Raw genomic sequence first — 27,986 nt, 5'->3', positions numbered from 1 at the left:
TAGCGCTGTTATTACTGTAACATTCGGTAACATTCTGACCCCAGAGAGCAGCGCAGAGGATCTCAGAGTTGAAGCGTTTCTTGTATTTGCGGATCTCGGGCGTGTCGCTGTGAGGTCTGATGTTGGTCGGGTTCACGTTGACGACGGAGATCTTCCTGGCCTCGTTCAGCCTCGCCTGCTCCTGCTCCTGCTTCAGCAGCTCGTCTGCAAGCAGAGCTGCAGGGTGACAACAGTGTCAACACAGCAACAAATTAGAGCGCATGCATAATTGATCACATTTTGGACTCTCATGTCCCTCTGTATCTTAGTTTTTATTGACTCTGAGGGTTCAGATGTACCTGAAGCAGAGAGGTTATCATCGTCCTCTGTTGGTGACGTCCCGTAAACCCTCGGATCAACGAACGGAGTGAAGGAAGCCTTGGAGCCCCCGCTGCCTCCCATCCCGTACTGAGGAAACAGAAGAAACAGTCGGTAACAGTTTGTCTGAAGGTTTGTTTGATCAGAGGGAACAGGAAACTGATACAGCAAAGGAAACACTGATAGCCAGAGAAGTCTTTTTCATCACAGTGAGCTCAAAATCAGTTTATTTCTCTCTAACTCTGTTCTTTCTTTGTGTCTCTCCTCTTTCTTCCATTTGTGTCTTTTTTTCAGTTAGTTGTTATCTGTAATTTTTTTTCATTTTTGGTCATTTTGTTTGCCTATAGAGGGATTATTTGTTTATCAACAACGGCAACTTGGGTGCAGAAGGATTTTTCCTTTTCATTCTTTCTGGTTTGTATTATTTCATTTTTTCTACTTCGATTCCTTAATTTCTTTTTGTTTGTTCCGTTTTTTTCTTTATGTCCTTTGGGTCTTTCCAGTCTTCATTCTTTCTTTGTTTCTTTTTGTCTTCTTTTTTACTTTTTTTGGTATTTGTCCTCTTTCTTTCTTTTTTAAATTTCTATTTGTTCCCCCTTTCTCTCGTTATCTTTTTTCTACTCTCCCTTTTTCTCCCTTAGTCCTTACTTTTTTGTTTGTTTGTTTTTCTTAAATTATCTGTTATTAAAATCCTTTGTTTTTTTCTTTATTTCCTTATCCCCTTTTTTTTAACTTGGTCTTTACTTCCTCCTATCCTTTCTTTTCCTCCCCTCTTCTTTGATTCTTTCTTTCTTTCTTTTTAGCCTTCATCCTTTTTTGTTTCCAGTCTTGTTTGATCTTTTTGCTGCTTTATACAACCTATAATCTAGACATTTCACACATGGCTTCTCTTATTTGGGCTCTAATAAGTAATTAATATACAAGTGCTGGTCGTATAATTAGATTTTTATTCGTTGTCAGTCATAATCATCAAAATTAAAAGAAATAAACATTTGAAATGTATCAGTCTGTGTGTAATGAATATACAAGTTTCTCTTTTTGAATAAAGTTTCTGAGATAAATCAACTTTTTGAAGATATTCTAATTATATGACCAGCAGCACCTGTGTATAAATGTCTGACTCTCTGTGTTTCCTTTGCTGCTCAGCTTCCTGTTCAGGACGGACTTCAAGGGTCACGATCTGGAAAACTGAGACACAGCGGTTAAAGAGAGAGGGATCAAACAGGCGGAGCAGGGAGGAATAAATCCACTTGTTTCCATCTGTGGGGAAAGTTCAGGAGTCAGAGGAGGACGGTTTGAGTTCAGCAGGGCAGGAAATTAAAGAGGCCAAAAGGTTTGGTGCTTTTTTATGTCACGCTCAGAATTTCAAATCCTTTTAACGTCAGAAGTCAAACTCTGAAGTTCTCATCTCCTGAATGAGTTTCATCATCAGGCCTGGTGATAATTTCCTGCTCTGCTTAAAGACTTCAGGACTTTTTGGTTTTTCTCAGGTCTGTGAGCGGGTGGGGTGAAGCAGGGTTTACAGGTGACAGGGTGCTGGTCTGTCAGGATCAGGTGAAGGGGCGGGGTTTCAGGGGTACAGCTCCACCTACTTGGGCCCCAGAGGCGTCGCCAGGGGAGACCAGAGGGGAGGTGCTTTGCTGCACCAAATCAGGGAGATTGGCGTGGCCGGAGAACAGACTAGCAATGCCGGGGAAACCGTTGCTGGCGGTAGAGCTCCGCCTCCGCTCTCTATGCTTCTGGAAAGAGAGAAAGAGGGGCGGGGCTACTGTGCGGCGAAGCTTTGATTGACAGGTGGGGGAGGGGAGGCTGAGCTCACACAAACAGGCTGCGAAATCCTCATTCAGTCTCTCTCACACTCTCAAAAGAGGAAAACCGGGGAGCGGCGAGGCATGCAGCGCCGGTGGAGAGCGTTTGAGCAGAGTGTTGATGTCTGATGAGTCAGCGAGGCTGCAGCTAGAGGTCAAAGGTCAGAAAAGAGAGGTGACTCACCTCACGCATCATCAGGGTGCTGTCCTGGGAGCTGTTTGCGTACGTGTCATCGTGGGAGTCGTTGTGACCTCCCATCACGCCGAAGGACTCGTTGGTGCCTTGACTCGCAGCCGGCCTACGAGAGGAGGAGAGTTTAACGCCATCTTTTTAAATTTACACAAAGTTCTTTTCAAAATTTCTCTCAAAAAGAAAACACCACGACTCACATGATGCGTGGGATATCGCTGACAGCCACCGTCCCATCATTAGCCCCGCCCTCTCCTTCCTCGTCCTCGCTGCTGTGAGAGTCCTCGCTGGATGACGAGTAGTCGGTCACTTTGACCGGCGGGCGGCTGGTTTCCTCACCCTGCCGCAGCTCCCTCAGCTCTTTGGCCAGAGCCGTCAGATCCTGCAGAGAGTCACAACGCTATCGTTAATTCATCTGATGGAGAAAAGCTGAATCTGTGGCGTGCAAGTTTCCTCTCAGACGTCTGAGCGAAAGAGCGATCCAGCACAGGCAGCATGTTTTTAAATGAACATGAGAGTCTAAAATCTAAAGAAACACACAGATAATTTTGTTTTTGGTGTTTAGCATCTGATAAAGAGAGTCTGCGTTGGTTGTTATTTTCAAAACTTTCAAACAGACTTACATTTCTGTGCATGTGTTGCATGATTTGCCGGAAACTGGTGAAAGGATTTTGATGCAAGCATTTAAATGAGTCTAAAAATCAAGGAGAAGAGAAACCAGGAGGCTTCATAAAGGCTGTTAGTAAAAATCCATCTGAGAGTCTGAGAGTGAGGAGGGCAGCGAGCAGCGGGACAGTGCAGGAGGAAGAGGACGAGGGTCAACAGTTTCATCATGCCTCAGTGCAGGAAGGCCAAGGGTCAAAGGTCACGTTAAACTCAGTGACATCTCACTGCTTGCAGCAAAAAAAAAAAAACAGTTTGTGCATGTAAGAGGATAAAACAGAGAGGGTGGAGGTGAGGAGGGGCGTTATCTTACCAAATCCTCCTGATGAGAGAAAAAGAAGGAGAAGAGGGAGAGAAAGTGGAGATGAAACAGAGCAGAGATGACTGAAGTGATGCTAATGAGGCGAGAGGAGGAATGAAACCTGCAGTAACTCATTAATTAACAGCTTTAAACCTTTAAACGTGAACAAACAGTCAGAGCGGAAACCTGGACAAGAGAGTGGATAAGCTGACAGAGTTTTGTGAAAGTGTTTGAGGCTCGTTTCTCCAAAATGACTTCACTTTAACAAAATCAAACTTAACCCTCTATGGTACGCATACAGCTGACAGTTAAAAAAAAATATTTTCATGGATATTTTGGGGGGTTTGTTTTGCCTTTAGACAACACTGTACCATAATGGTCAGTCATGAAAAAAGAGAATTATCTATTTAGGTAGTGAAAACATTCCTCAGAGAGTTTGGTCCATATTGACATGATAGCATCACACAGTTGCTGCAGATTTGTCGGCTGAACATCCATGATGAGAATCTCCCGCTCCACCACATCCCAAAGGTGCTCTATTGGATTGAGATCTGGGGACTGTGGAGGACATTTGAGTACAGGGAACTCATTGTCATGTTGAAGAAAGCAGTCTGAGATGATTCAAGCTTTATGACATGGAGCGTTATCCTGCTGGAAGTAGCCATCAGAAGATGGGTACACTGTGCTCATAAAGGGATGGACATGGTCAGCAACAATACTCAGGTAGGCTGTGGACTTTAAACCATGCTCAGTTGGTACTAAGGGGCCCAAAGTGAGCCAAGAAAATATCCCCCACACCATTACACCAGCAGCAGCAGCCTGAACCGTTGATACAAGGCAGGATGGATCCATGCTTTCATGTTGTTGAGGCCAAATTCTGACCCTACCATCTGAATGTGGAGCAGAAATCCAGACTCATCAGACCAGGCAACGTTTTTCCAATCTTCTATTGTCCAGTTTTGGTGTTGCTGTGTGAATTGTAGCCTCAGTTTCCTGTTCTTAGCTGACAGGAGGGTCACCCGGTGTGGTCTTCTGCTGCTGTAGCCCATCTGCCTCAAGGTTGGACGTGTTGTGTGTTCAGAGATGCTCTTCTGCAGACCTCGGTTGTAACCAGTGGTTATTTGAGTTACTGTTTCCTTTCTATCAGCTCCAACCAGTCTGTCCATTCTCCTCTGACCTCTGGCATCAACAAGACATTTTGTCCCACAGAACTGCTGCTCACTGGATATTTTCTCTTTTTGGGACCATTCTCTGTAAACCCTAGAGATGGTTGTGGGTTAAAATCTCAGTAGATCGGCAGTTTCTGAAATACTCAGACCAACAACCATGCCACGTTCAAAGTCCCTTAAATCACCTTTCTTCCTCATTCTGATGCTCGCTTTGACCTGCAGCAGATCGTCTTGACCATGTCTACATGCCTAAATGCATTGAGCTGCTGCCATGTGATTGGCTGATTAGAAATTTGCGTTAACGACCAGTTGGACAGGTGTGCCTAATAAAATGGCTGGTGAGTGTATATTTCAACACATGGATAATACTTGATGACCTCAACAGTTTACAATGAATGCAATAAAAAGTGTAGAAACTTTAAAAAATAACTTTTTATAAGGGTTCATGTCTTAATGTTGCCTGCAGGCAACACTGAACCACTGAGGAACGGCCCATTGAAATGAATGGGTCAAAGAGTCTATTTTATATTTTATCCAACTCAGGGCAACATTTGTGACAGTTTTGAGGAGAATTGGCCGAGTTGGTCCTTGCAAGAAAGTCTTCAAAAAAAGGGATTTTGCCTGACCTCCAGAGGGTCACATGACAAATTCAACCAATACTATTGGTTCCTTAAGTTTTTTTCTCCTTAGTAAAAGTTTTTAATGACAACTGGGATGTATTGTGTGAGTGTAAAAGTCCAAAAATGGGTAAAGGCAACAAGGTACCATAGAGGGTTAAACATCTAGCATCACAGAGCGTTTTTAGGGAAAAGGCTTCTCTGGCCTCTGCTTCTCTGGCCTCACAAACCAAGACTGAACAGGTGAGAGGTGGAGGAGGAGAAATGTCACTAACCTCGTCTACAGCTTTCTTATAGCTCTGAAGGAGGATGAGAGGAGCGATGGAGGAAAGGATGAGGAAGGAGAGGATGAGAGTGAGCGGCAGCGTGGTTAGTTCAGAGAGAAGAAGAAGAAGAAGAAGAAGAAGAGCGACTGTCAGAGAGTGAGTGCTGATATTTTCTCTGCTGCAAAGCACTGAGACATCATCTACCAGCACAGTGTAGAAATAAAACATCACTTTTTAAATTTTTTAGAGTAAAAGCTGCAAAATGTTAGCAGCACTTCATTGTGACGGATCTAAACATGAGGTCAAGTTTGTTTTCTTAATTTGATCATATTCTGCACGTTAAATCTGTGAGACACGTGTTAGTGGAGTAAAACTCTGCTGAAACAGTTGTTTTAGTTAAAGAAGGTATACAACAATTAAAAAAAAACTCAAGATATATGAAAGTAGATAGCACATGATGGTGTGATGGTGTGTGTGCAGGTGTGTACTCACTGCAGGCCTGCTGGGTCGTGTCACCTCTCTGCCGTCATCTTTGGTCTCGTGGGAGGAAACTGTCGAGCCTTCAGTCTTAACAGCTGAATTTCCTGAAACCACAAACACGCACAATAAGACAGAGAACATTTTTTTGTGGAGCTGTTATGGATGTTTTTGGAAAAACCGGACGCTGTGGAGAGCAGGGCTGTTTGAAGAAGCTGTTGAAGCCTGGTCTTAAACTCTTAAGGCAGGGGTCATCAAATATGTTCGCGAATAAACATGAGTTAATATGAATAATTTATTAATACTTGGTATCCTAATTTTAATTCCAAATTGATGTTATTTTTTAACCTTTTTTAGTGTTAACAGACTCATATTACCTGTACTGCAGTTAGCCACCAGGGGGCGATTGAGATTTTTAGGTTTCATATTTGTGGGTCTGTCACAGTGGCCCAGGCGCTGCCAGGGGCCCATGAAGGCAGGAAAAAAGGGTCGAGGCACAAAAAAAACTAAACTAAATTCACTAAACACAACCAGTAAATCATTTGTTAGTAAGACCAACACAACAAAGGATACAGTGACATATAAACAATTCTGTCCAGTAGGCCAGGCTCACTCGTTATGAAATGAGATGAATTGATACAAATAACATATCTTTATTTAAATATTACAATCATGTTAGAATACTGACTGACTGATTTTACTTCAAGCTTTGTAGACTTGAAATATTTTTGCCTGAAAAACCAGCAGATTGACTTTTGTTGGTTTCAAGGAAGAACAAGTTCAAGTTACTATATTCCCCCCAGGTCTGTGTACACAAAACTTTTTATTTATTTATTTTCCAGCCTTTGCGGTTTGAAAATTGAATTCCATAACATTGTGATGTCGGTTTCAATCATAGACTGTAAAAAAAAATGGACGTCCGCTTGCTCAGCTCGAAGTGAGGTCTTCACAAAAACTGCTCCCCCTGGTGGCTGGCTGCAGTATAGGTTAAAAAGTCTGGCTCTCCAGTCATTCCAGATGGGCTGTGGTCAAACTTTAAAAGACTAATACACCTCCTAGAAATGTTTCTCATGTCCGATTGTTGTGGTGATTTGAAGATATCATTTGGCTGTCTTGTATTCAAGTCCTCTTTTTTTCTGAAAAGTTTTGTTTTCATTAGTTATAAGAGGTTAAAAACGAGGTTTTACGTCATGTTAAACAATGATCGACAGCTGCAGTTCTTGTCTATTTTTTTCGGGGCTCGTAAAATATGTCGGGAGGTAGAGTCAAAAAAGTGATTAGACTCGCGAAATAAAAGAAATTAGTATTATTTTTGTCACCTGGCTCCACTCAGATTCTCCCAGAATCCCTCACAGTTTCTACTGCACAAACTCAGGCTGCGCCTGTGATGGCGGTATTTTGGTTTCAAAACCGTACAATGATAAATGCTGGAGCCACGCTGTCCACTCTATATACAGTCAATGGTTTCAATTCGATTATTATTAAGCCCTACTGTCCATCAGCATCACATGCAGTTTGGTAGGTTGTGGAGAAGAGCTGCAGGAGAAAAACCTTCAGACAATTTTTAAAGCTTGGAAAATGTCCCTCTCAAACTGTCTCTGCTGCTAAAAAAAATAAGAAATAAAAATCTGAGGGATCACCGCGACACAAAGCATGCAAGCTCTAAGGTCATTTCCTGACCAATCAGAGGCCCTTTAGTCCAAGAAATATTTCTCCTCCAACACTTCAAAACTCCCATGAGAGAAGAGTGATTAACCCAACTTCAACTAAACAAGAGTTGGAAACAAGCGCAGCTCTGCACGCAACAAGTCTGTGGTTATTTTTGAATGAAGGCAGGCGATGGCACAAGATACTTTCCAGAGGGCGTTTGTTTCATTTGATTCAAAAAATAAAGACATAAAGTGACCAGTTTATTCCTCTCTCTAGGTTTTTTTAGTAATATTCAGGGGGCTGCATGGAAAGCTGGTTGACAGTAATTGTCTTAAAAGAAAGAGGATTGAGGAGAGAGGAGGAATGAGGTTTTGAACGGACTGTGACAGAAAGATTTATTTAAAAAAAGTACAACAAAGATTTTTCTATTCATGATATCACTCACTGATTGGACGCTGCAGCGGCTCAGAATAAACAGACAGGCTGTTCCAGATCAGACAGTTTCACCAAGATACAAATCAGTTTGATGCTGTGTCAGTGAAGACAATAAGCGTTTAGATTTCCTGACTTCCTGGAATGCATCAGAAATGGTGGATCCAAACTTTGTTAACAAACAAATCTGACACACTTTTTTAATCCTTACAAGCTATCCAGACCCCATTTTTGTCTTTGAACAACTTAAACAAGACATTTTTCTGGACTAATCAGTTGAATGTGGCTCAGATCAAGTGTGGTAAGACATTTTTTAAATTAAACAAGATAAAAATACTTGATAAGATTTCAATTTTTGCCGTGCAAATCTCAACTTTTAACTGTTTACTAAACTGATGTTGTTTTAGCAAACCTAAAACCCCAGAAAATCTGTTTGTTTGTCAGCTTCATGCTGCTGAAGAAATCCAACTTCCTGTTTACAGTGAAACTGAGACTCTCCCCAAACAGGTAGATGCTCATACTCTACAAAAAATCTGGAGAAGTAACTTTATTTCTCTTTTGATCTGAACACCTGTGTGTCGCAAGTTGCTGATTTGATTGTAAACAAAAAAAAAATCTCAGCTAGAAGTTGTTGATCGCTAACCGCTAGCTGCACAGGAATGCTAATGACAGTATTTTCTTTACGTGGAGTGATTCTCAGGAACCTCAAAGGGCTCACACACACACACACAACCGCATGTGTGTGTGTGTGTGTGTGTGTTTGTACCTCGTTCATTGGAGCCTCCCTGGGAGCTCGGGGTGCTGGAGCTGGAGGAGCTGCCGCTGCTTGTCCTCTTCAGGGGCGTATCCATGGAAACGTCTGTCCTCCGCAGGTCGGGGTTGCTACGGCAACACAAACACAGACAGCGCTGTCTCATTCATGCGGGAGAAACTGTCGAAACCCTGCCGGACTAAAAAAAACTCATCACACCTGCGTTTGCAGAGCTCGACATCAGAGCGGTGAGAGTGTGAGACTCTTTATTGAATGTGTGTGTGTGTGTGTGTGTAAGACTTAACATAACTTTTAGCACACTATTGTAATTTTTTATATTATTTTAACTTGTGTATATATTTTTTATTCTTCTCCGTACAAAGCTCTTTATTTTTGTTATTATTTTTTTATTCATTTTTTATTTTTTCTTAAACCTTAAGCTCTATTTTTATCTTTTTTTGTAATATTTAATGTGTATTTATAAATAAATTAATAATAAATAATATAATATATAATAATAGGTGGCTCTGATTCTGAATCATCCCTGCTTTTAAGTTTTAGGGGACTGCTAAAAAGTTAAAGAGACCTGAGTTCAGTTTTTCCTGTCAGGCGTTTTGTGCGTTTGTGTGTACCTGGCTCGTATGAGGTGAGCTCCAGCTCGAGGCCCCAGACCAGGTCCGTTTCCAGGAGAGTGCTTCCTGACTAAAGCAGGGGAGATGGAGGTCGTCCTCTGAGGGACCTGCAAACACAAAACATCCAAACAGAGCGTCAAAACCTCCTTCCTGGCGGCGATAAAAAAAGAAAAATGTGGATGACTTAACTGCTCCCTAAAAGTGAAAGTAGAGAGTTGAGAGCTCCCCCTACTGACTGGTAGAGGGTAAAAGGCCTGTGTACTCCATGTTAACAGATGGGACATGAAACGAGGTGATTCCTGTTTGTTTTTTAAAAAATTTGTTGATGTGTTAAGTTTTATTTTTATCAGGATGATGTCAGAGCTGGGCTTTCTGTGAGCATTCCCCTCAGCTGGATCCGCTCTCCTGGTATGGATTATAAAGCTCTTAACCGCCGTCCCCTTTGTCCTCTGTCCTCGGATGACCTGAAAGTACTTACAGACCCGCCGCACTAAGTGGCGTTCCAAAGCTCTTAATGCCGTCAGAGGACAGAGGATTGAGGAGAGAGGAGGAAACTGGAGGATACACAAAAACAGCCTTCAGGGAAGTTATCATCAAATTATGTATGTTTTGTTCAAACTAAAGGGAAGTGAAAAGTTAGATATGTGGCAGCTGAAGCTTCGCACACAGGAGAAAACAAAGAACAGAAAGCGTCAAGCTAAAGGAGTCCACACACACACACGCTGGGACAAACACACACACAGGTGACGGCATGCAGAGACCTTGGGGGGCATGTCGTCGTCCTGCCGCAGCCACGAGCTGCGGTCCAGCTTGTCGAGGGGGGGCGCCAGGCGGGAGAGGGGCGGGGGAGGAGGGGTGTCGGAGGTGGGGTCAGAGTTCTGCCGGGGCATGGGAGGCCGGGAGGGGGAGGGCGACGCCGAGGAGGAGGAGGAGACGCCGTGAGGGTCGTACAGAGACTGGGAGCCTGACAGACCGTGACTCTTCACCTGCACCAGGTGGGCCATCTGCGCTCACACACACACACACACACACACACACACACACACACACACACACACACACACACACACACACACACAAGCAGGAAACAGGCAGGGTTCAGGAGGAAGAGCAGGACCAGGATTTGGGATCATACATCGTGACGAAGAGGAGGGATGCAGGAGGAAGAGGTGAGAGAAGGAGAGACACATGCCTCAGGGCGCGTTCACAAAAGTCACGTTTAAAAACTCAAAAGCTGTTTGCTCTTCTTACTCCAGCCCTGCAGGATTGTTATAACTCACTGACTCAGCAGAAACACAACGTGAGCGTCTGCTCGCCGTGTTCACACACCTGTGGCTCTACCGAGCGGTGCATGGGCGGCGTCCGGGCCTGCTGGATTCCTCCGCTGCTGAACGACTCGGAGCGCGGCGGCAGGGACGGGTCCGAGATCCGGTTTGAGACTTTATGCTGCAATGCAGGAGAAGTCTGTCTGTTCATCTTATAATGCTCGTCCACCTGACACACACACACACACATACACACACACGTCAGACCACAGCATGCAGTGAGGTGTGCTCTTCTTCCTGTTTTGAGTGTTTGTGGCTTGGCGGTAAATCCAGATGTTTAGATTTCTCTCCTTCTAATCAAGGAATATCTGAAAGTTTAGAGCTTTACTTTCACCTGATGAAGACTTTTTTATTTGTTTTTCGTAATTTTTTTGTGACTCGTGCAAAACGTAAAGATTACTACAAAACGAAATCTACAAACGGCAGTGACTTGATCTGCTGTTTGTCATTTTTCAGCTCTGACACTTTTGTCTTTGCCGTTAGATAAAGAAAACATCCCGCTAAGTTTCGTTTGTTGTCTTCAGTTCATTTCTCCTCTCACACTTATTTGTTTCTGCAAAGATAAATGCAGGAATTGATTTCTTGTCGATAGATTTCAATTTTTAAAATTGTGCAAATTAAGAAAACCGCTTCTGTGTTTTTTCAGGATGTCTGAGTGTTTTCGTTTTTTAACGTGCAGGTATTAACAAACTTGTTTCTGTGATCTGTTCTTCACACGGGCACAATTTTGTTCTTAAATGTCGCCAAAGCAGCAGAATTCAGCTTTTTATTTATTTATTTCTTTTTAAAAATTGTCTTTTTATTGAAATACTGTATCATTATTTTACTTATTCAGTACATTTTAAAAACAGTTTTTCCTGTCTTTTTCTCTTCCTCTCTGTCCAATCACTTTTAACAGCTATTACATGGACTAGTGACAAAACAAGGAAAGAAAAAATAAAAAAATAAAATTAAAATAAATAAATAAATAAAATCAATAAATCAAATCAAAATTAATAAAAATATATAAATCGATAAATTAAATTGAATAAAAATAAAAAAATTAAATGAATACATACAATAAGTACAAATAAAATTAAAAAATAAAATGAATAAAAACAATAACGATAAAAATAAAAAATAAAATAAGAATAAATAAATAAAAATAAATAATTAAATACGATAAGTAAAAATAAAAATAAAATGAATAAATACAATTTAAAAAAATAAAATAAAATAAAAATGAAAAATAAAATAAAATAAATATAAAATAAAATATAAATAAATAAAATTAGAAATAAAAATTAAAAATAATAACCATAAATATATATTTCTCCTTTGTCAATGTAGGAGTCTGTCATGTGGTCGTGTGGTTCCTCTACAGTTTAGACCTTCATCTAAATAGAATTGAGCTTTTTAAACAATACAAGTCGTCAATCTGTCAGAGAAAAGATCATGTCCTCTAAGAGAAGAACCGAGCGTCTGTATTAGATGGAAATATTTCTGCCTCCTTAAGGGGAAATCCAGGGAGGCTGAGGTGAGGGTAGACCTTTCTCTGCAGCGTGTGTGTGTGTGTTTCTGTGTGAGGTGTGTGTCCACAGAGAGATGGACTGATTTAGCTGCAGCTGCCCTACATCAGCGTACGAGCTGCCACCAGAGGGCAGACCTGGAGATCTGCCCTCAATGTGCATGTGTGTGTGTGTGTGTGTATATGTGTGTGTGTGTGTGTGCATGCCTCTAGCCCTGATTTATTGTGATAAGAAAAATGTGGAGTCTACGCTCAGAGAAAACACACACTGGTGTTACTTCAGCTCACATGTTTGGCTTTAAGGCCACTGAGAGGTGAAAGGTTTACACACTGAGCGTCCTGAAGGCACGTTAAAATGAAAACATCTTTCTGTTAAGTGTGTCAGGACGAACAAATCTCATCAACTAAACCTGAAAACAGAGTTTTAAAACATCCTGGTGAGTAAATCAACATTTAAAGAAAGGCTGTGAAATGAAACGGATGTTAGTTGAAGTTAGAAATTTGAGCGTTTTCCAGAAAAACATGCAAAAAGCAGCCGCTCTCAACCTGCGTGGATCAGATTGTGACTGTTTAGAACAAATGCATTTTCTTTTTGCGTATATAAGAATAAGAGTTTATTAAACCAAGCAGACTGAGAGGGACTGCAGAGAAATATCAAAGAGGGATCCCAGAACGTGCAACACTGAGTCAGTAACCTGTGAAACGCAGAGTGAAGGTTAAACATCAGGAAAGTTAGAGGTTAAATGTCATGACCACAGATCCATGCTCGCTCTGTTTTGAAAGCTTCAGTCTTTGCTGTTGCTCTTCCTGCCACAGGCTTTGGCATTCCACGTACACATGTGGAAGTCAGGGACAACAGCGCCATGCTCACACATCATCACCCTATCAACATAATAGCCTAAGTTAATTTTTACACAAGAATGAGTTTTTGGCTTAAATCATCTCTTGATCATACTGTCCATCTCTGGCAAAATCCCTTAAGTCATTAGCTAAAAGGATCTTGCTCGTTATGCCCTACAGGACAATAGCCTATGTCAAGAGGGAGACTTAGGCCATTTTATTTGTAGCCTAAGTCAAAATTTTGGATTATTTAGGATAAAATGTGTGACTTGGGCAATTTAACAAGCTTTCATGATGGCGGATGCTTCAAGAAGAAATCGAAACTTAAGTGCAGAAAAAGCTGTGAACATCAGTTTTTACTGCTGAATGATTAGTTTCACTATTATAAAGGCTAGGGGATAATGTTGAGTAGTAACTTAGTCTAAATTTCACAAGTTAGAATTTAACAACAAATTTAGCTACTTCTAGCTAGCTACCTGTTCCTGGTTAGCTCACTTATTTCTGTGGCTAAACATAAATCGGCACAAGGCAACAACACCCCTCAAAGTTTTCAACAGTTCTACAGTTTCATTTAGCAGACGCTTGTGCCACAAGTTATTTGGCTGCAGGTGCTGCCATTAAGTGCAAGAAGATTTTTTATTCTTTATTTTATTATTATTTTTTTACTGTAGAATAATCTAGCTGACAAACCACAGTTAATTGCAGCAACAGTATACTTCGACCTTCAACAAAATTCAGTAATTGATGCTGAAAATTCACTAAGAGCTGGGTCTGAGATCTTCTGACTTATTCTACCCCTGAGGACAAAGAGGAGAAGGGTCAGATTAAGGGCCTAAGTGTTCCCTGAACAGATGAGTCTTCAGACATCTCTTAAAGTAGAAAGGGACTCTGTGGATAATATAGATCCATTTGGGAACAATAGAGGAGAAGAGTCTGGCTAGTGATTTGGAGCCGCGCAGGCTTCTTTCACAAGCAGAAAAGGAGTGTAGACCTGGAGGAGGGACCCCAGGTAGGCAAGATCTGTTCTTGTCAATGTTTTGTAAGCCTGAAGAAGAGATGTATGAGTATGCCTACTCAGCGACTGATTGACCTGACATTTGTTCAATTTAGGTTGGAGTCATTTATGTTTTGAGTTTGCTTTATGGAATTAAAGGACAGTTAAAGGTCAGGTTGAAAAAGTTGCCAAACTGGATGTAGGAAATGGGTTAAGTTCAATAAAAAAAAACAGCAAAGAAGACCTGGAGAATTGAGGAAAGGGACTGCCTCCTTACCCATTGGATTTACTCAGGGTAATTTCAGTTTGGAGGTTGCACTATGTGAATGAAAGGTCAGTTTAATCCAGGTTTAATGTTGCTTAAATCACTTTATCACCTCCGCCAACGAGGTAATGCTTTCGGGAGTTTGTTTGTGAACAACATAACTCAAAAAGTAATGACTGGATCTTGATGAAATTTTCAGGAAATGTTCAAAATGGGATAAGGAAGAAGTGATTAAGTTTTGGAGGTGATCTGGATCACTGTCTGGATCTAGGACTTTTTTGAAGGATTCTTTATCATTGTGAGAAAGGGCTGTTTTCACCATATGTGTATATAACTTTACGATAAATGGTCGGATTGCTTTGCAAAACAATACAAGACAAGGTCACCATAATTTCTGACAGATGTAAAAGTATGATCCAGATCCTGGTAACATTCTGGATACTAAGATCCAGGATATGAAATATAACTTAGGCCATTGTTTTAATAAGGTGAGGATTTGTAAAATTTAACGTACTGAATGTGACTGAAAAAGTTTTACGTTTTAATTTTGAGTTTTGTGAGTCAAACGTTCACCCTGTCTTTGGTATTCAGTGTATAATCATATACAGCCGTGAAATCAATATAACCTTTGCCTAACACTTCACTTTGATTTTTAATCATTAGAAAATCTCCTCTTGAAATTATCTCGAACATTAAATCTGCACGTTAGCGTTGTAATCACATGCAGGCCTTGTGCGAGCCTCCTAATATGCAGCCTCACGCAGCCGCTGCAGATTTGTACTCCTGTTCATCGTTAAATAATAAAAGTCTGATACGATCCAGAGCGATTATGCAAGAGGTGGGAGTTAGTGTCAGTGTTGGAAGGAAGCTGGTTGGAAACACCGACAGAAGCAATCAGAGAGGAAATTAATCAAAGAGTCCTGTGAGGAGAAGTGAGATGAAGGAGTGAGAAATGAGAGTCCACATTATCATTCTGCTGCCGGCCCACAGTTAATGTGTGAGTCCGCCTGGTTAGAGGAAGAGAAACGTTAGGAGCCATCAGAGGGAAGCTTTCCACCGCCGGTTAGTACGCAGCCTGGATAGGAAAGAGGAGGAGGGGTTTGTTCGGCCTCCAACTGACCCGGCGCCCAGGGCTCCGCCCCCTGGACGGGCTCCTGCTCGGACTCCCGCTGTGGTTCCTGTGGGGCTTCACTGGGTGAGAGGAGCGGACGGCGGGGTCAGGGACACACGTGATCCGGATCACAGGAGCATTGTGGTGATCTCTGGAGGGGCTGACATGAGCAGGGTAGGAAGGGGGGCGGGGCCGGGGGCGGCGAGGTTTGTAACCGGGCAGTAAGAGGAGGTTGTCGAGGTTGATGTTTCGCGGCTCCCTGAAGGAGTGATATTTCTTTGGAGGGATGCGAGGAGAGTTGCTCTGAGCTCGACGCATCACCTGGAGAGCAAGGTGAGTGTTAAGACACAAACATAAAAACAGGGAGTGGACGCTCTTCATCTCCGAGGTTGAAAAAAAACAATAATCCAGCATCAAAGTGAAACGTCATTACTGAAAGGAAACTGACACAAGTATCTCCTAAAAACACACAAAATAACTTAACACGTCCTGTGGCTGCACCTAGAAAATAAAAAGAGCAGAGAGTCGTCTGCAGGTAAACTATAAATGACACCTGGAGGAGAGAAAACTCCATAAAGACAACACAAACAAACAGTCACAGTGTAAACCTGCAGGAAGCTCTGCAGGATGAGACTGGGATGATAAAAACACTTCACATCCAGCGCCGCTGCGTCGCTCTGACTGAACAGATGTTTGAGTGTTTGTTAACTACGAGCCGCTCTGTGGGTGTTTGCTTCTTCTTTAAAGTCTGTGTTTGCAGAGGTTCACCTGAGTGTCAGAGCGCCGACGTTAACAGGCTGGAGTCAGAGTCGACAAACAACAAACGTCTCAGTTCTCAAAGGCTAACCTTGGATTAACTTTACTGTTCGGGAACCTCGAAGAAAAACTCAGAGGGTGATTGGACGAATGATCTCGCTGTCGAATTTAACACAACCTAATCAGAGCAACAAACATAAGATGTTAAAGACGTAGGGGACATAAAGTGAGCTCGTTTTATTTCAAATTGCAAAAAAAATGAAATCTTATCAAGAGTTTCTGTCTCGGGTTAAAGATGCTATGAGGAGGATCTGTTTAATTGCACTCCCTTGCCACCTTGTGGCCCGGAGTCTCCGCACACTGTGGTAAATTACTTTAAGTGAGGCATATCTTTGTTTTGGAAATAAATGAAGATCAGATTGAAACAAATTTTCTGTGTTCAAGTCAACTTCTTACTGGATACAACACACAGAGGTACAGTATTTATCAACAGAGTTACGTAGCGCTATGGTTTAAAACGTGACATTAAGCTGGCTATATGTAGCGCTATCGGCAGCCTGGAGCTCCAACGTATCTGTAGGCTAACGTGACAACAGGTAAACACTGTCAGTTTGTATGTAGTTAAATAGCAGTTTATATCTAGCACAGCTGACAGCCCGGTGCTCTGAGACATGTCTGTAATGTGTAAAGTTAGTGAATCCTGGTTATGTCCTGCCAGTCATCTACCAATCAGAGCTAATGTAACCTCACTCTTCATTTTATTGATAGACTCAAAAGTTTGAACAGACCACTGCAGAATAACTGCTGACTGTGGGTTGGAAAGGACATTAGCACTAACATATTAGCCTTTTAGCCTTTAGCTCGTGCTCTATCACTCTCCCATTTATCTTTCTTCTGCTCTTCTGTCCTTTTTATGTCTGACAGTTAGGCTCCAGTGTCCACCATCACCACAAAATTAATCACAGAAATTGTTTACAGCAGAGAAAAACACAGACCTCTCTTCTCTCTACTAAACTTCGTCAGCCGTTGTGGTGTTGTCATGGAGACCTTAACTTGCCGTAAATCAATCTGGTCCTGAACGACCAGACTGGAAACTAAGAAGTAGCAATTTAAAATAATATGTAACCTTCAATACTGGCGCTGATAATCTCATTGTAAAGTGTGGATTACGATCAGGCAGATATCTAGAAGAGAGACTTTTTAAAGATCACTTTCAAACTCCTCACAGCCCCTTTAAGTAAAAATTGTTTTATTATTTCGCAATCAATTGATTGGTCCAGAAAAATTTCTTGTTTCAAGTTACTTAAGCCGCGTTTCCAAGCAGTCCAGTTCGGTTCAGTACGGTTTGGCACGGTTTGGTACAGTTAAGCCTGATCCAGTTTGTGTTTCCACAGCCAAACTGCGCCCTCTCGTGGTAGGTGGAGTGTAAGCCCGATGCCGATAGCCGCAGCTGTTAAATAATAGCGTGACGCCGTAGCAGCACAACACAGTTTACCCCGCTAATAAATCCAACGAAGAAGAAAAACACGACACAGTAAACAAAGAGCATAAATGAAGACAAGCAGCATTTTGTCCTCTCTGCGATTGGCATGTAGCTCTTTGATACAAAGAACAATCAAGCTTTGTTTCAGAGAAGTCTGTGTGCCACCAGGAGAAATGCAGCTGCTGTCGGGGTAAGCGACGATTCTTTTGACCAATCAACGGTCTGCAGTGTCGTAGCTCCACCTTCTGAGAGTAGATCGGTTCAGTCTGGCACCCATACGAAAGTATCCCAAAAAGTGGAACAGCTCGTCCCGGTTTCTAGGGATCTGTCCCGGGATGAGTCAGTGGAAACGCCACAAAAAATTGTGGCTTTAGAGACAAAAATGAGGTCTGAATTGCTTGTTACATATATATATAAAAATCTGCCAAAGGAACAAGAGGAATTTGCCCAAAATTTTGCTTGAAACTAGAAAAATGTCTCAATACAAGTAACTTTTTTCTTTTTCCACTGGCAATTTTTTTTTTTTTACTTACAAGCAATTCAGACCTCATTTTAGTCTTTAAATAACTTGAAATAAGAGATTTTTCTGGTCTAAAAAGACATTTTCTGCTGAAAATATGACAAAAACACTTCATAAGATTTGAGTTTTTTGCAGTGTAAGATTCTTGATGTTCTTGATGATGTAATAACCCTCGTTTACAGGCTTCACGTCCCATAATGCACCACTTTCTCCTCCTTGACTGATGCTGATTGGTTATTCTCTGGCAGGAAAGTCATGAAACATCTTTAAGCTGAAATCTATCTTCTTTGGAAGATGTTTGTTTTCTGCAAAATAATATAAATCTCTTTGTAATTTTATCATGTTGAATTATAAAAATGGGTGTATTTAAGGCTTTTATCATAAATACAAGCCTATTAGATTCACACTTTCTCAGACATACAGTTTTATTTCCTTTAACACTATCCCGAAAAGTGTCATAAGTCATATCTTATTTTATCTTTTTAAAGATGTTAACTTCCTGACTTTGTATTAAACTCTCTTTGCCTGATACACCTAAAGACTGTTCAGTTCTTGGGTTAAAAGTGGGAACATAAGCCTAAAAGACATCCCCTCATTTGTGCGTGGAAAGAGTTAAACGTGGTCAGGATGAGAGCACACAGCTCAGATCTGCGCAGCACAGAGGGAAGATGCTAACAGCTTGAAATTGAGCGTAAACCTGGATCAAACTGCACAGAGCGGAAACTCTCTGGGCGTTTTTGTGCCTGAATATCATTTATCATGTTCTCCCTGACTCCCTGGGTTGTTGTTTTCAGTTTTTGTGTCTCATATCGTTACCTCTTTAGCCCACGCTGGTTTGTCGTTGGTCCCCGGGGCCTGGTCCTTGTAGTGGTAAAGCTGCTTCTTGTCCTGCGGCGGTCGCGTCGCGTCCTGCTGTTGCTGCTGCTGCAGGGACACCAGGTACGCCCGCTCCTGCTGCAGCTGCCTCTGCAGCCGCTCGGCCTGACGCTGCTCCTCGATCTGCTTCCTCTTGTACTCCTGCAAACAGACGACAGCCGAGGAGGAGATCCCGTTGATGATTCAGCGATTATTACACAGAGACATCGTAAGAGATGGAAAATACGGCCAATAAATAACATTTATTCTCAATTTAGATGTGAAATTTTAAAGTTTTGACGTTTTTGCAGCAGGCGCATGTGACTGTGACCGTATTAAAGAGGACACCTGGGGCTGGATCAGGTCTAAACTCGCACCGCGTCAGGTCAGAGGTCTGGTATTTACCTCGGATGTGTGTGAAAGTCTGCAGCTGTTCACGTGTGTGTGTTTTGTTGAACACCTGAGTGTTTGGGGGAAACGTGTGTGTGTGTCTTCTGATAGCATCATCAGGAGCGATGAAGCTGAGATTACAGGAGCAGAAGTGACAGCGATCGACTGATACGCCTGCTGCTGCCTGTGCTCATCGATCTGTTTGCCGGACGTGTGATTCTGTCGTTCTCTGTATTGATTAAAAGTCCCGTCCTCTGTGTCTTTCAAACTTTTATCACTTTGGAGACTCGGTGAAACCGTCCAGTCCCGTTGGAAACTGTGTTTGTGTGTGTGTTGTTACCAGCAGTAAAGCCTGCTCCTGCAGGAGCTGCTGCTGCAGGATCTCCAGCTGCCTCTGCTCCTCCTCCAGCTGTCTACGGATATACTCCTAACCAACCAGCCCCAGGGTCGGCAGGAGGAAGCAGCCAATCAGAGAGCGCCCAGGCAGGCGAGAAGCCAATCAGAAGCCCCAGGCAACCAGTGACATCAGCAGAGCAGGAAACAGGGCAGAAAGGAAAAGAGGAGGACAGAGGAAAGTGGATTTAGTGAAGAGGTGTGAGAGAGGGATTTAGTCAGAAATAGACAAGAGATAAAAAGAGAGGAGCAGCAGGGGGCCGTAATTAGCAGAACAAGAAGACATGCTTATTAATGAAAGGAGGATGTTCAGGAGCAGCGTGAAACCTCAGAGTGCTCCGGGAGCACTGAACTGAGGGAGAAGTTCACCATTAGTCAGGCAGTCGTCAGAAAAGCTTAGACGCTAATATTAGACCTGATGTGTCTGAGTTTCTGCAAATCTTTCTGTATTTCTTTATCTAACATGAGAGAAACGTTAAATCCCTCGTCTCTGAAGGCGATCTCTCTGTTTGAAGACTCGACTGAACGACTATTTCATGTTAAAACTGAGTCTGTAAACTTTTTCTGCTTTGGAAATCATCATGAAACATCATGTTTTTAAACTGACCTTGTAAAGAGATCAGTGGAGAGATGTCTTCAAAGGCTACTTCAGGACACAGCCCGGGCCGGTCTCTAATTTGGGTCATGCTGTAAAAACACTTGGTTTCACATTTCCCATGATGCAGCTCACTGTTTCAAATACGACCCCTCTGCACAGCCCGGTTTGCTCTTTCAAAAGCGAATCATCTTTTAGGACAAGAAACTTTATGGTCTCGCGCGCGGACTGATACACTAAGCGGCGAGCGCCTCGTAGCCAGCTGTGGCTCTGCAGCAGAGGTAGCACCGTTTTACGACACGATGAGAACTAGAGCCTTATTTAGCGGTGTTTTTGTGTGAAAGTAATGAGCTGAAAATTCCCTAAATAAAGCGTGAATGAAGACCTATATCAGATTTTTTCAGTGGGAGTCTGTTTGTTTGTGTTTTTGGTCAAGTAAAATATGGCCCCGTATGAGTGCAGAGGAAACCTGCAGAGGAGCAGGGAGGGGGTGTTTGGTGTGTGCGCTCTGGGCTTCTGCTGCACAAAATCACTGCTGAAGGGGTAATTTCTGCCCTAAACCTTGTGATAGGACCCAACTTGTTCCACTAGTTCCACTTGTATCACTTCAATACTTTTATTATTAACACAAGCAGATTAGATTCATATAATCTCTCTGACATGCAGTTTTATGAGATTATTAATTGTGCCTTAAACTGTAAAAAATTACTTCCTTCAAATGATCCCAAAAAGTGTCACAGGTCGTATTTTAGACATTTTTCTGGGCTGGTCAGGTGAATGTGGCTCATACTAAGTCTAAAAAGACATTTTCTACTGAAAATAAGACAAAATACTCGATAAGATTTAAGTTTTTGCAGTGTTCAAGTTGGAGCTAAAGCTGGTTTGGCTAGGATATCACAGCCAAATCAAACTCTGATATTTAACTCAATTTTATGAACTTCCTGTTTGGGTTTCCCCGTGTCCACAAGAGACTGTTTTGTATGTTTTGTAGGTCTTGGCAAAATAGTTATAAACAAAAATATCCAGGAGTGCAGGTGAAAGAAGGCGTAGGGGCTGAGCTTTCAGGAGTAAAACACTTAATTCATTTTTTTTTTTACATTTTTTGCCATTAATGAATTTTGGAGAAAGTTTTGTAGGTGTTGGAGCGGAAGAAAACTGAATAATAATCCTAAACTGGTCAAGCTCGGGCTGTAATGACCAACTCTGGGGCTGATAATCTCATTTTAAATCATGGTTTTAGACAGGTAAATATATAGAAGTGAGAATATTTCAAGATATGGAATCATAAATATTAAACTGCCTCTGACAGAATATCTCCAATAACCAATTAGAGAAGCTGACTGGGAAGCATCATGGTGGAGAATGTAAACAAAGCTGTACCCAGAGGAAAACTGGGAAAGCTGCTCAGCATGTGGTGATATTTCCTCTGATTCTTTCTCCAGTAATGATTCTGTTTGCTTTCTTCTCTACGTGAACTTCAGACCGTGTCTTCGTGATTTGTTTTGGGAGATTAGAAGATAAGAAACGCGTTTCAGCTTCAAAAACCCAGCAGGGCTCTGACTTCCTGTTTGACACCTGTGATGTAACACCTGTGCAGTCCCCCGGTGGTTTCCTACCTGCTCCCTCTCCGCGTGCCTCCTCTCCTCTTCTCGACGGAGCTGCTCCATCTCCTCGTACCTCCTCCTCTGCTCTCGCTCCTGCTGCTTCCTCATCTCCCGCTCCCTTCGCTGTTGCTGCAGGCGGAGAGGAAGTAACACACTTCAGCACAGTGTGTGTGTGTATGTGTGTGGATCAGGTGTGTTTCCTTGACATTTGAACAAGCGGAGGTGCGATCATCAGAGGTAGGGGGAGGCTTTTCATACGTTTAATAATCAAAGCTGAGGTGTTTTTAAAAGGTAGAAACAGCCTCAGGAAAAGGCAGAATCTCTCATTTATCCCATGTGATGAAGAGGTGTGAACTCATCTTCATCAGAGCTCATAATCAGAAACACTTAAAGGAGCATTCCTCCATTTTTTAAACTCATCTTCTATTTTTGACACCTTATTGTGATTCTGAAATGCAGAAAAGTTTCTGTTTCACTCTACCTCCTCCAGCCGTCTCCTCTGCTCCTTCTGCTCCTCGATGCGTTTCTGTCTCTCAGCCAGTAGTTGGCGCTTGTGCTCTTCGTTCTGCTGCTGCTCCAGCTGCTGGCGCCGGATCAGCTCCGACCGCTCCTTGTTGGCCAGCTGGAGCCGCAGGAAGTCCCGCCTCAGGGTGGACTCCCCGGGGATGTTGATGATGGAACTGAAGAGGAACAAATCGGAAAAGTTTGTTTACGTCAACAGTCGTAAAAACTATGACTGCAACTATTTACCAGGGTGACACATCAGGTTGGTGGATCTTACCTTTGATCTTTTAACAAATATGCAAAAAGGTGTCCCACAAGGATCCATACTGGGTCCTTTATTATTCTAATTATTATTATTATTTATATCAATAGTTACGGATGCTCCTGCTGGAAGCTCAACCCACAGTATCTAGTAAATAAATAAAAAATGAAAATTAAATAATAATAATAAAATAAAATAAAATTATCATAGAAATGATTTTTAAAAAATAAGTAAAAAGTTGCTAGTCCGATTCTCTTAATTTCTTTGTTTCTTTTTTCATCTTTCTCCGTCATTTTTGCATTTGGAGTGGGTCATTACTTTTTTATGGCTCATTTGTTGGTCATGGACACCAAACTGGTTTTGTCTTCAGTGGCTGCATCATTTACATGTGAAATCAGCTGTTAGCAGCCTGTAGCATGTCGATGCTAACTGGTGCAAGGCCGGATGTTTCCCCATAAGGTGAGGAGAAAGAGGTGAGGACGACGTGCTGGTTCTCAGGTGTGAGCTAAGAAGTGACGACATGGACCTGTCCTTCCATCCATAGTGATTGGGAACGTAAGATCTATCTCCAATAAGATGGACAAGCTAGCTGTGCTAACCCAACAACAGAGAGAATACCAGAGAGCAGAGTAGCATCATGCTATTCAGGGAGCTAACACTGGACACTGACACCACATTGGAGGAACTTCACCTGCTGTGAGCAGTCAGGATCCAGGAGACAGAGACTGAACAGACTGCTGAAGAAGCTCAGTCCTGGACCCTGTGGAGGTGGAGGCTGGCTGACTGGACAATGATGGACAGGCTGTCAGCATCTATTGTCTTGTGGACCTTTTTACACCTTCTATACACTTTCTTACTTTTTTTCCTTGATTGCTGCTGTGACTCCTCCTGAATTTCCCCTCTTGGATAAATAAAGTTTTTTCTATTTTATTCTAAATAGTCGTGCTATTGTAATATTGCTAGTGCTCCTAGCCTGTGCAGGAAGTTGCAGCAGTGTTGAAACAGCCATAGCATCAGCAGGAGCAGCAGTCACCTCTGTAACAGAAGTGAAGTCATACCTGGGCTCTCCGATGTCCCTCTCCTCATCCTCTTCCTCACTGCCGCTGTACTCGTACTCCGTCTCGTCTGAAACAAAGAGCAGTCAGGTCAGCACTCACTCATTCTGAGCACCCAGGTGTGCACAGGTGAGTGAATGTGAGAGCAGCCTCACCCCTCTCCCCCCTCCTCTTCTTGGTGCGGTCGATGTGGTCCTTCAGCTGGATGCGGACCTGCCGCTCGTTGGGGAGGTCTCTGATGAACGGGTGTTTGAGGAGCTGCTCGGTGCTTGGCCTCTGACTGTGACTCTTCACCAGACAGCTCTCGATGAACGACTGGAACTTCTTCGACCTAACACACACAAAACACACAAAAACACACACAAAAACATAACTAAATAAAAAGGGACTGAGTTCATTTATTTCACATTTCAAAAGAGTGAAGACTCCAGACACCCAGATATGTAAGAAACCAAGTTTTTACTAAATTTCACCTCAGAAAAACGTTAAAGGGTAAAAATATTTCAAACATGCTTATCTTCGTTAAAGCAGATTAGCATTAATCCCTCAGACACGCTTCTTCTCCCACAGAGTGTGAGAGCGTCTGAATTCTGCTGAATGTGTCTCCGTCAGAGCCGGAGGAGGAACAGTGTGATGCTGACGGAGGATAATAACCATAAAACAGGTGCAGAGAGTGTGTGTGTGTGTGTGTGTTTTTCCGTGTGTGTATTTTCGTGACTCACCACTTCTTTGACTTGAGTCTGGGGGCAGGATTTCTGGGGATGAGGAAGAGCGCTCTCATGGGATGCATGTCACACAGAGCTGAGGAGAAGAGAAAAGAAGAGAAGAGAAAAGAGTAAGCAGGAGATAGGAAGGAAAGGAAGGAAGGAAAGGACATTAAAGGAAAGAATGACAAAGAAAATCAGGAGGAGAAATACGAATAGGAAAAGGAGGGAAAGGAAAGGACAAAGGAGAAGGAGACAGGAAAAAGAAGGAATCAAAAAAGGAATCAAAGGGCAAGGGAAGGAATGGAAAAGACAAGGAAGTGAGGATTGGAAAGGAAGGAAAGGAAGGAAAAGAAGTGAAGTGAAAGGAAGTGAGGGAAGCAAGTGAAGGATAGAAGTGAAGACAGAAAGGGAAGAAAGTAAGGGGAAGAGAAGGGAAATCAAAAGAAGTGAAGGAAGGAAATGAAAGGGTAGGAAGTGAGGGAGGGACACAAAGGAAAGGAAAGAAGAAGGAAGGATACACAGTGAGCAAGGGGAAGAAAAAAAGGAAGGAAGTTTGGGAAGGAAATAAAAGGAAATCAAAGGCAGAAAAGTAAGGAAGTAAAATAAAAGAAAAGAGAGGAGAGGACAGGAAGTAAAGTGAAGAATATGGGAAGGAAATGATGAAGAGGAAAGGAAAGAAAAGACAAAGGAAAGGAAAGGAAGGGAAGAAAGTGAGGGAAAGGAAGGAAAGTAAGGAGAGAAAGGAAAGGGAGTGAAGGAAAGGAAATATAAGGAAAGGAAAGGAAAGGAAAGGAAAGGAAAGGAAAGGAAAGGAAAGAAAAGGAAAGGCAAAAAAAGAAATTAATGAAAAGGTAGAGAGGTAAGGTAATGAAAGGCAGGAGATGAGACAAGGAGAGAAGGGAAGGAAAGCACATGACAGGAAAGGAAAGGAGACAAGACAAGAGGAAGGAAGAAATGGGAAGAAAATGAAGGCCCAAGAGATAAAGGAGGATGGGACAAGTGGAGAGGAAAGGAGACAAGGAAAGTAACCAGTAAGGTTAGATCAGAAGGATAGGAGATAGGTAGAAGAGAAAAAATGAAGTGAAGAAGTGATGATGATAAAAAAGGAAGGAAAGAAAGAAAGGACATAAAACAGGATGACAACACAGAGAGGGAGGACAGGAAGAAAGGCCATAAAAGGAGTTCAAAAGAATAAGAAAGGAGGCGTTTGAGGAAAAGAGGAAACACAAGTGTACAGAAAGTGAGACGAAGAAAAAGAAGCAGAGCCAGATCCAGACTTTAACTTCCAGACAAACTGTTCTCTGCATCCGGGCCTAAAAATTTCATAAGTCTGAGGTTTCACACTTACGTGGTGCTCCCTCTGCCATCTCGATGGCTGTGATACCGAGCGACCACAGATCACTCTGTGCAGGAGAAGAGAGAAAAGAGAAAAACTTTCACATCCCAAAAACGTGTCACAGACTTCACACTTTAAGTTCCCAGTCTACTGATCCGTGTTCCTGTTCAGTGAAGAAAACACAGACTCTGAAATTACAAATCTCTGGTCTGAAGCCGATCCTGGAACAAGCAGATATCTGCTGATAACAAAGAGTTATCTCTGAGAGTGGAGGCTGGTCTTTCTGTTTCCTGTGCAAACTTTAAGGATTCTACATATTTCCCTCCACAAGCAGCTGATGTAAACATTTCCAGATGAAACGACTGTTTCAGAGGAATGGGAGGTAACGGTGTCATATCAGAGCATCCTCAGCAGGCTCACCGCAGGGAGCCATCCTGTCCCCATTACAGCACATCCTTCGTACAGAAACGCCTGCTCCAGTCTCACTGCAGATTCTGCCGACTCTGTGAGAAGATCTGACTCTTTTTGGTTTGGTTTTAATCATGTTTGAAGTTAAAAGAAGTTTACAGAGTTGGGGTGGCATCTACAGCCCGTCAGCGTTCGCTCAAAATGAGGTCCAAACATGCTCATGAAGCCAATCGGCTGTACCGTGAAGTAGGGATGTAACTGTTACTGGTACAATTGTAAACCGCGGTAAAATTCCTGACGGTTTCCTTTTTGAATTACCGAAATACCGTGTTTGGTGACCTTACTTCATCAATAACTCACGGTGATGCTTGTCATTGCCTGAAAAAGACGGCGCTATGCGTCTGCTCTGTTTCCTGTGTGTGAAGGACAGCCCGTGGCGCGCATGTGCATCCTGTGTTGTTTGGCTTTTGCATGCAGATGAATGGCGGAGGGTGGTCGTACGGAGAGTGCAGCGGAGATTTTTTTTCCTTTTCAAAAAGAACAAACTCCGAAGTCTGGACTTATTTCTGTTTTTATAAGGATGAAGAAGGAAAACTGATCAAAGATGGTCACCCAGTCTGCAGAAAATACAAAAAGAAAGTCCAATGACTCATCTTTGTGACCATCACACACAACTTTACAGCGAGTGTAAGGTAAGTTAACTTTTAGCTGAAAATGTCACGGTTTGTCAATCTAACCTTTATTAAGTTCTTCATTAAAGGACAAAAACATTTGAAGAGTTTCCTAAAAATTACTTGTTAAAACACGTGGTCTGGTGAAGTGAGCCAGAAGTGTCTGCAGGTCTCCCTGCACTCGACATGTACATCAAGCACAACATCCACTATTCCACCAGAGCCAAAAGATCCAATTCACTAATAAATGGTAATAATTTATCTGTTGTCCTATATTTATGGAGTGGACGTGCAGCAAGCAGACCAAGTGACGCAACAGCTTCTACCGCCTTTCTCACATTGTCTCCGGTACGGTTGCAGTCCGGATACGGTGCGGATTGTCCACAAGCTGCCACTCACATCAGCTCCAGATAGAGGCTGCGGCTGGCTCCGGTGCCGGGTGCGGAAAGGGCACTCGCGAGAGGAGGAGCTCACTTGGGTTCACATTCTTGTCTGGACTTGGGCGAGAGCTTTATTCCACTAATGTTTATTATTTTTAACTTTTTTCTTTTCTTGAATTATCCTTATAATAGTATGGGATGTGTCATATAAAATGGGATGACTTTCCACTTCAAGGATGAGTCTCTCGTCGTCCCTTGTTCTCGAAATGCGACTTCGTGTCACTGGGTGTGATGTAATGTTTACATTTACTATTAGCGCGACTGTGCTGTCAAAGAAGAGTCAAGTTACATTAGTTTGTACACTGATTTTATTTTAAAAAATAACGGATCTTCGTGCCACCCGGCAATTCATTTCCTGTTTAGCTCGTCATATTTCATTCAGCTTGACGCAGACCCTCTCCGGCGTCCGGAAAAGATAGACTTCTTGCGGATTCTTTCCGTAGTGCCGTACGGCTCCCGCAACCGGACTCGCACCGCGCGGGGCTAATGTGAGCCTACAACAGTGATTTTAATGATACGGATTACATGCAGAAGCCGCACCGGATTCAATGTGAGCCTGGGGTACATCTTCAACAGTGACATAAACCATTTTATCATCCCTCATTTGCTAAAGACCTCACTGCAGGCCTCTTATATTTTATTGCAAAGGACG

The 27,986-nt window shown here is 42.5% G+C and overlaps 1 protein-coding gene across 8 annotated transcripts in view; it reads right to left on the bottom strand.

The window, feature by feature from the left end:
• Window positions 1-27,986, bottom strand: part of tnikb (TRAF2 and NCK interacting kinase b) — a 63,985-nt gene that overhangs the window by 12,883 nt on the left and 23,116 nt on the right. For 2 of the 8 annotated variants that reach the window (XM_074692920.1, XM_074692923.1), the window contains exons 8-25: window positions 25,828-25,882; window positions 24,495-24,573; window positions 23,928-24,103; window positions 23,776-23,842; window positions 22,433-22,631; window positions 21,964-22,080; window positions 19,700-19,786; window positions 18,931-19,131; window positions 15,365-15,676; window positions 10,643-10,807; window positions 10,075-10,317; window positions 9,314-9,420; window positions 8,697-8,812; window positions 5,864-5,955; window positions 2,556-2,737; window positions 2,350-2,464; window positions 339-447; window positions 40-216 (exon numbers count right to left, since the gene is read on the bottom strand). In XM_074692920.1, coding sequence (XP_074549021.1) covers window positions 40-216; window positions 339-447; window positions 2,350-2,464; window positions 2,556-2,737; window positions 5,864-5,955; window positions 8,697-8,812; window positions 9,314-9,420; window positions 10,075-10,317; window positions 10,643-10,807; window positions 15,365-15,676; window positions 18,931-19,131; window positions 19,700-19,786; window positions 21,964-22,080; window positions 22,433-22,631; window positions 23,776-23,842; window positions 23,928-24,103; window positions 24,495-24,573; window positions 25,828-25,882 — 2,599 coding nt within the window. The remainder of the gene's footprint in view (window positions 1-39; window positions 217-338; window positions 448-2,349; window positions 2,465-2,555; window positions 2,738-5,863; window positions 5,956-8,696; window positions 8,813-9,313; window positions 9,421-10,074; window positions 10,318-10,642; window positions 10,808-15,364; window positions 15,677-18,930; window positions 19,132-19,699; window positions 19,787-21,963; window positions 22,081-22,432; window positions 22,632-23,775; window positions 23,843-23,927; window positions 24,104-24,494; window positions 24,574-25,827; window positions 25,883-27,986) is intronic. The other 6 variants (XM_074692922.1, XM_074692924.1, XM_074692925.1 and 3 more) reach the window with 6 other exon arrangements.

The sequence above is a fragment of the Halichoeres trimaculatus genome, unplaced genomic scaffold, assembly GCF_033239565.1.
Source record: "Halichoeres trimaculatus isolate MK-OKI-2021-1 unplaced genomic scaffold, fHalTri1.1 fHalTri1_scaffold_18, whole genome shotgun sequence".
NCBI lineage: Eukaryota > Metazoa > Chordata > Actinopteri > Labriformes > Labridae > Halichoeres > Halichoeres trimaculatus.
Note: the sequence above shows the minus strand (reverse complement) of the source record. Positions and strands in the feature narration are given on the sequence as shown.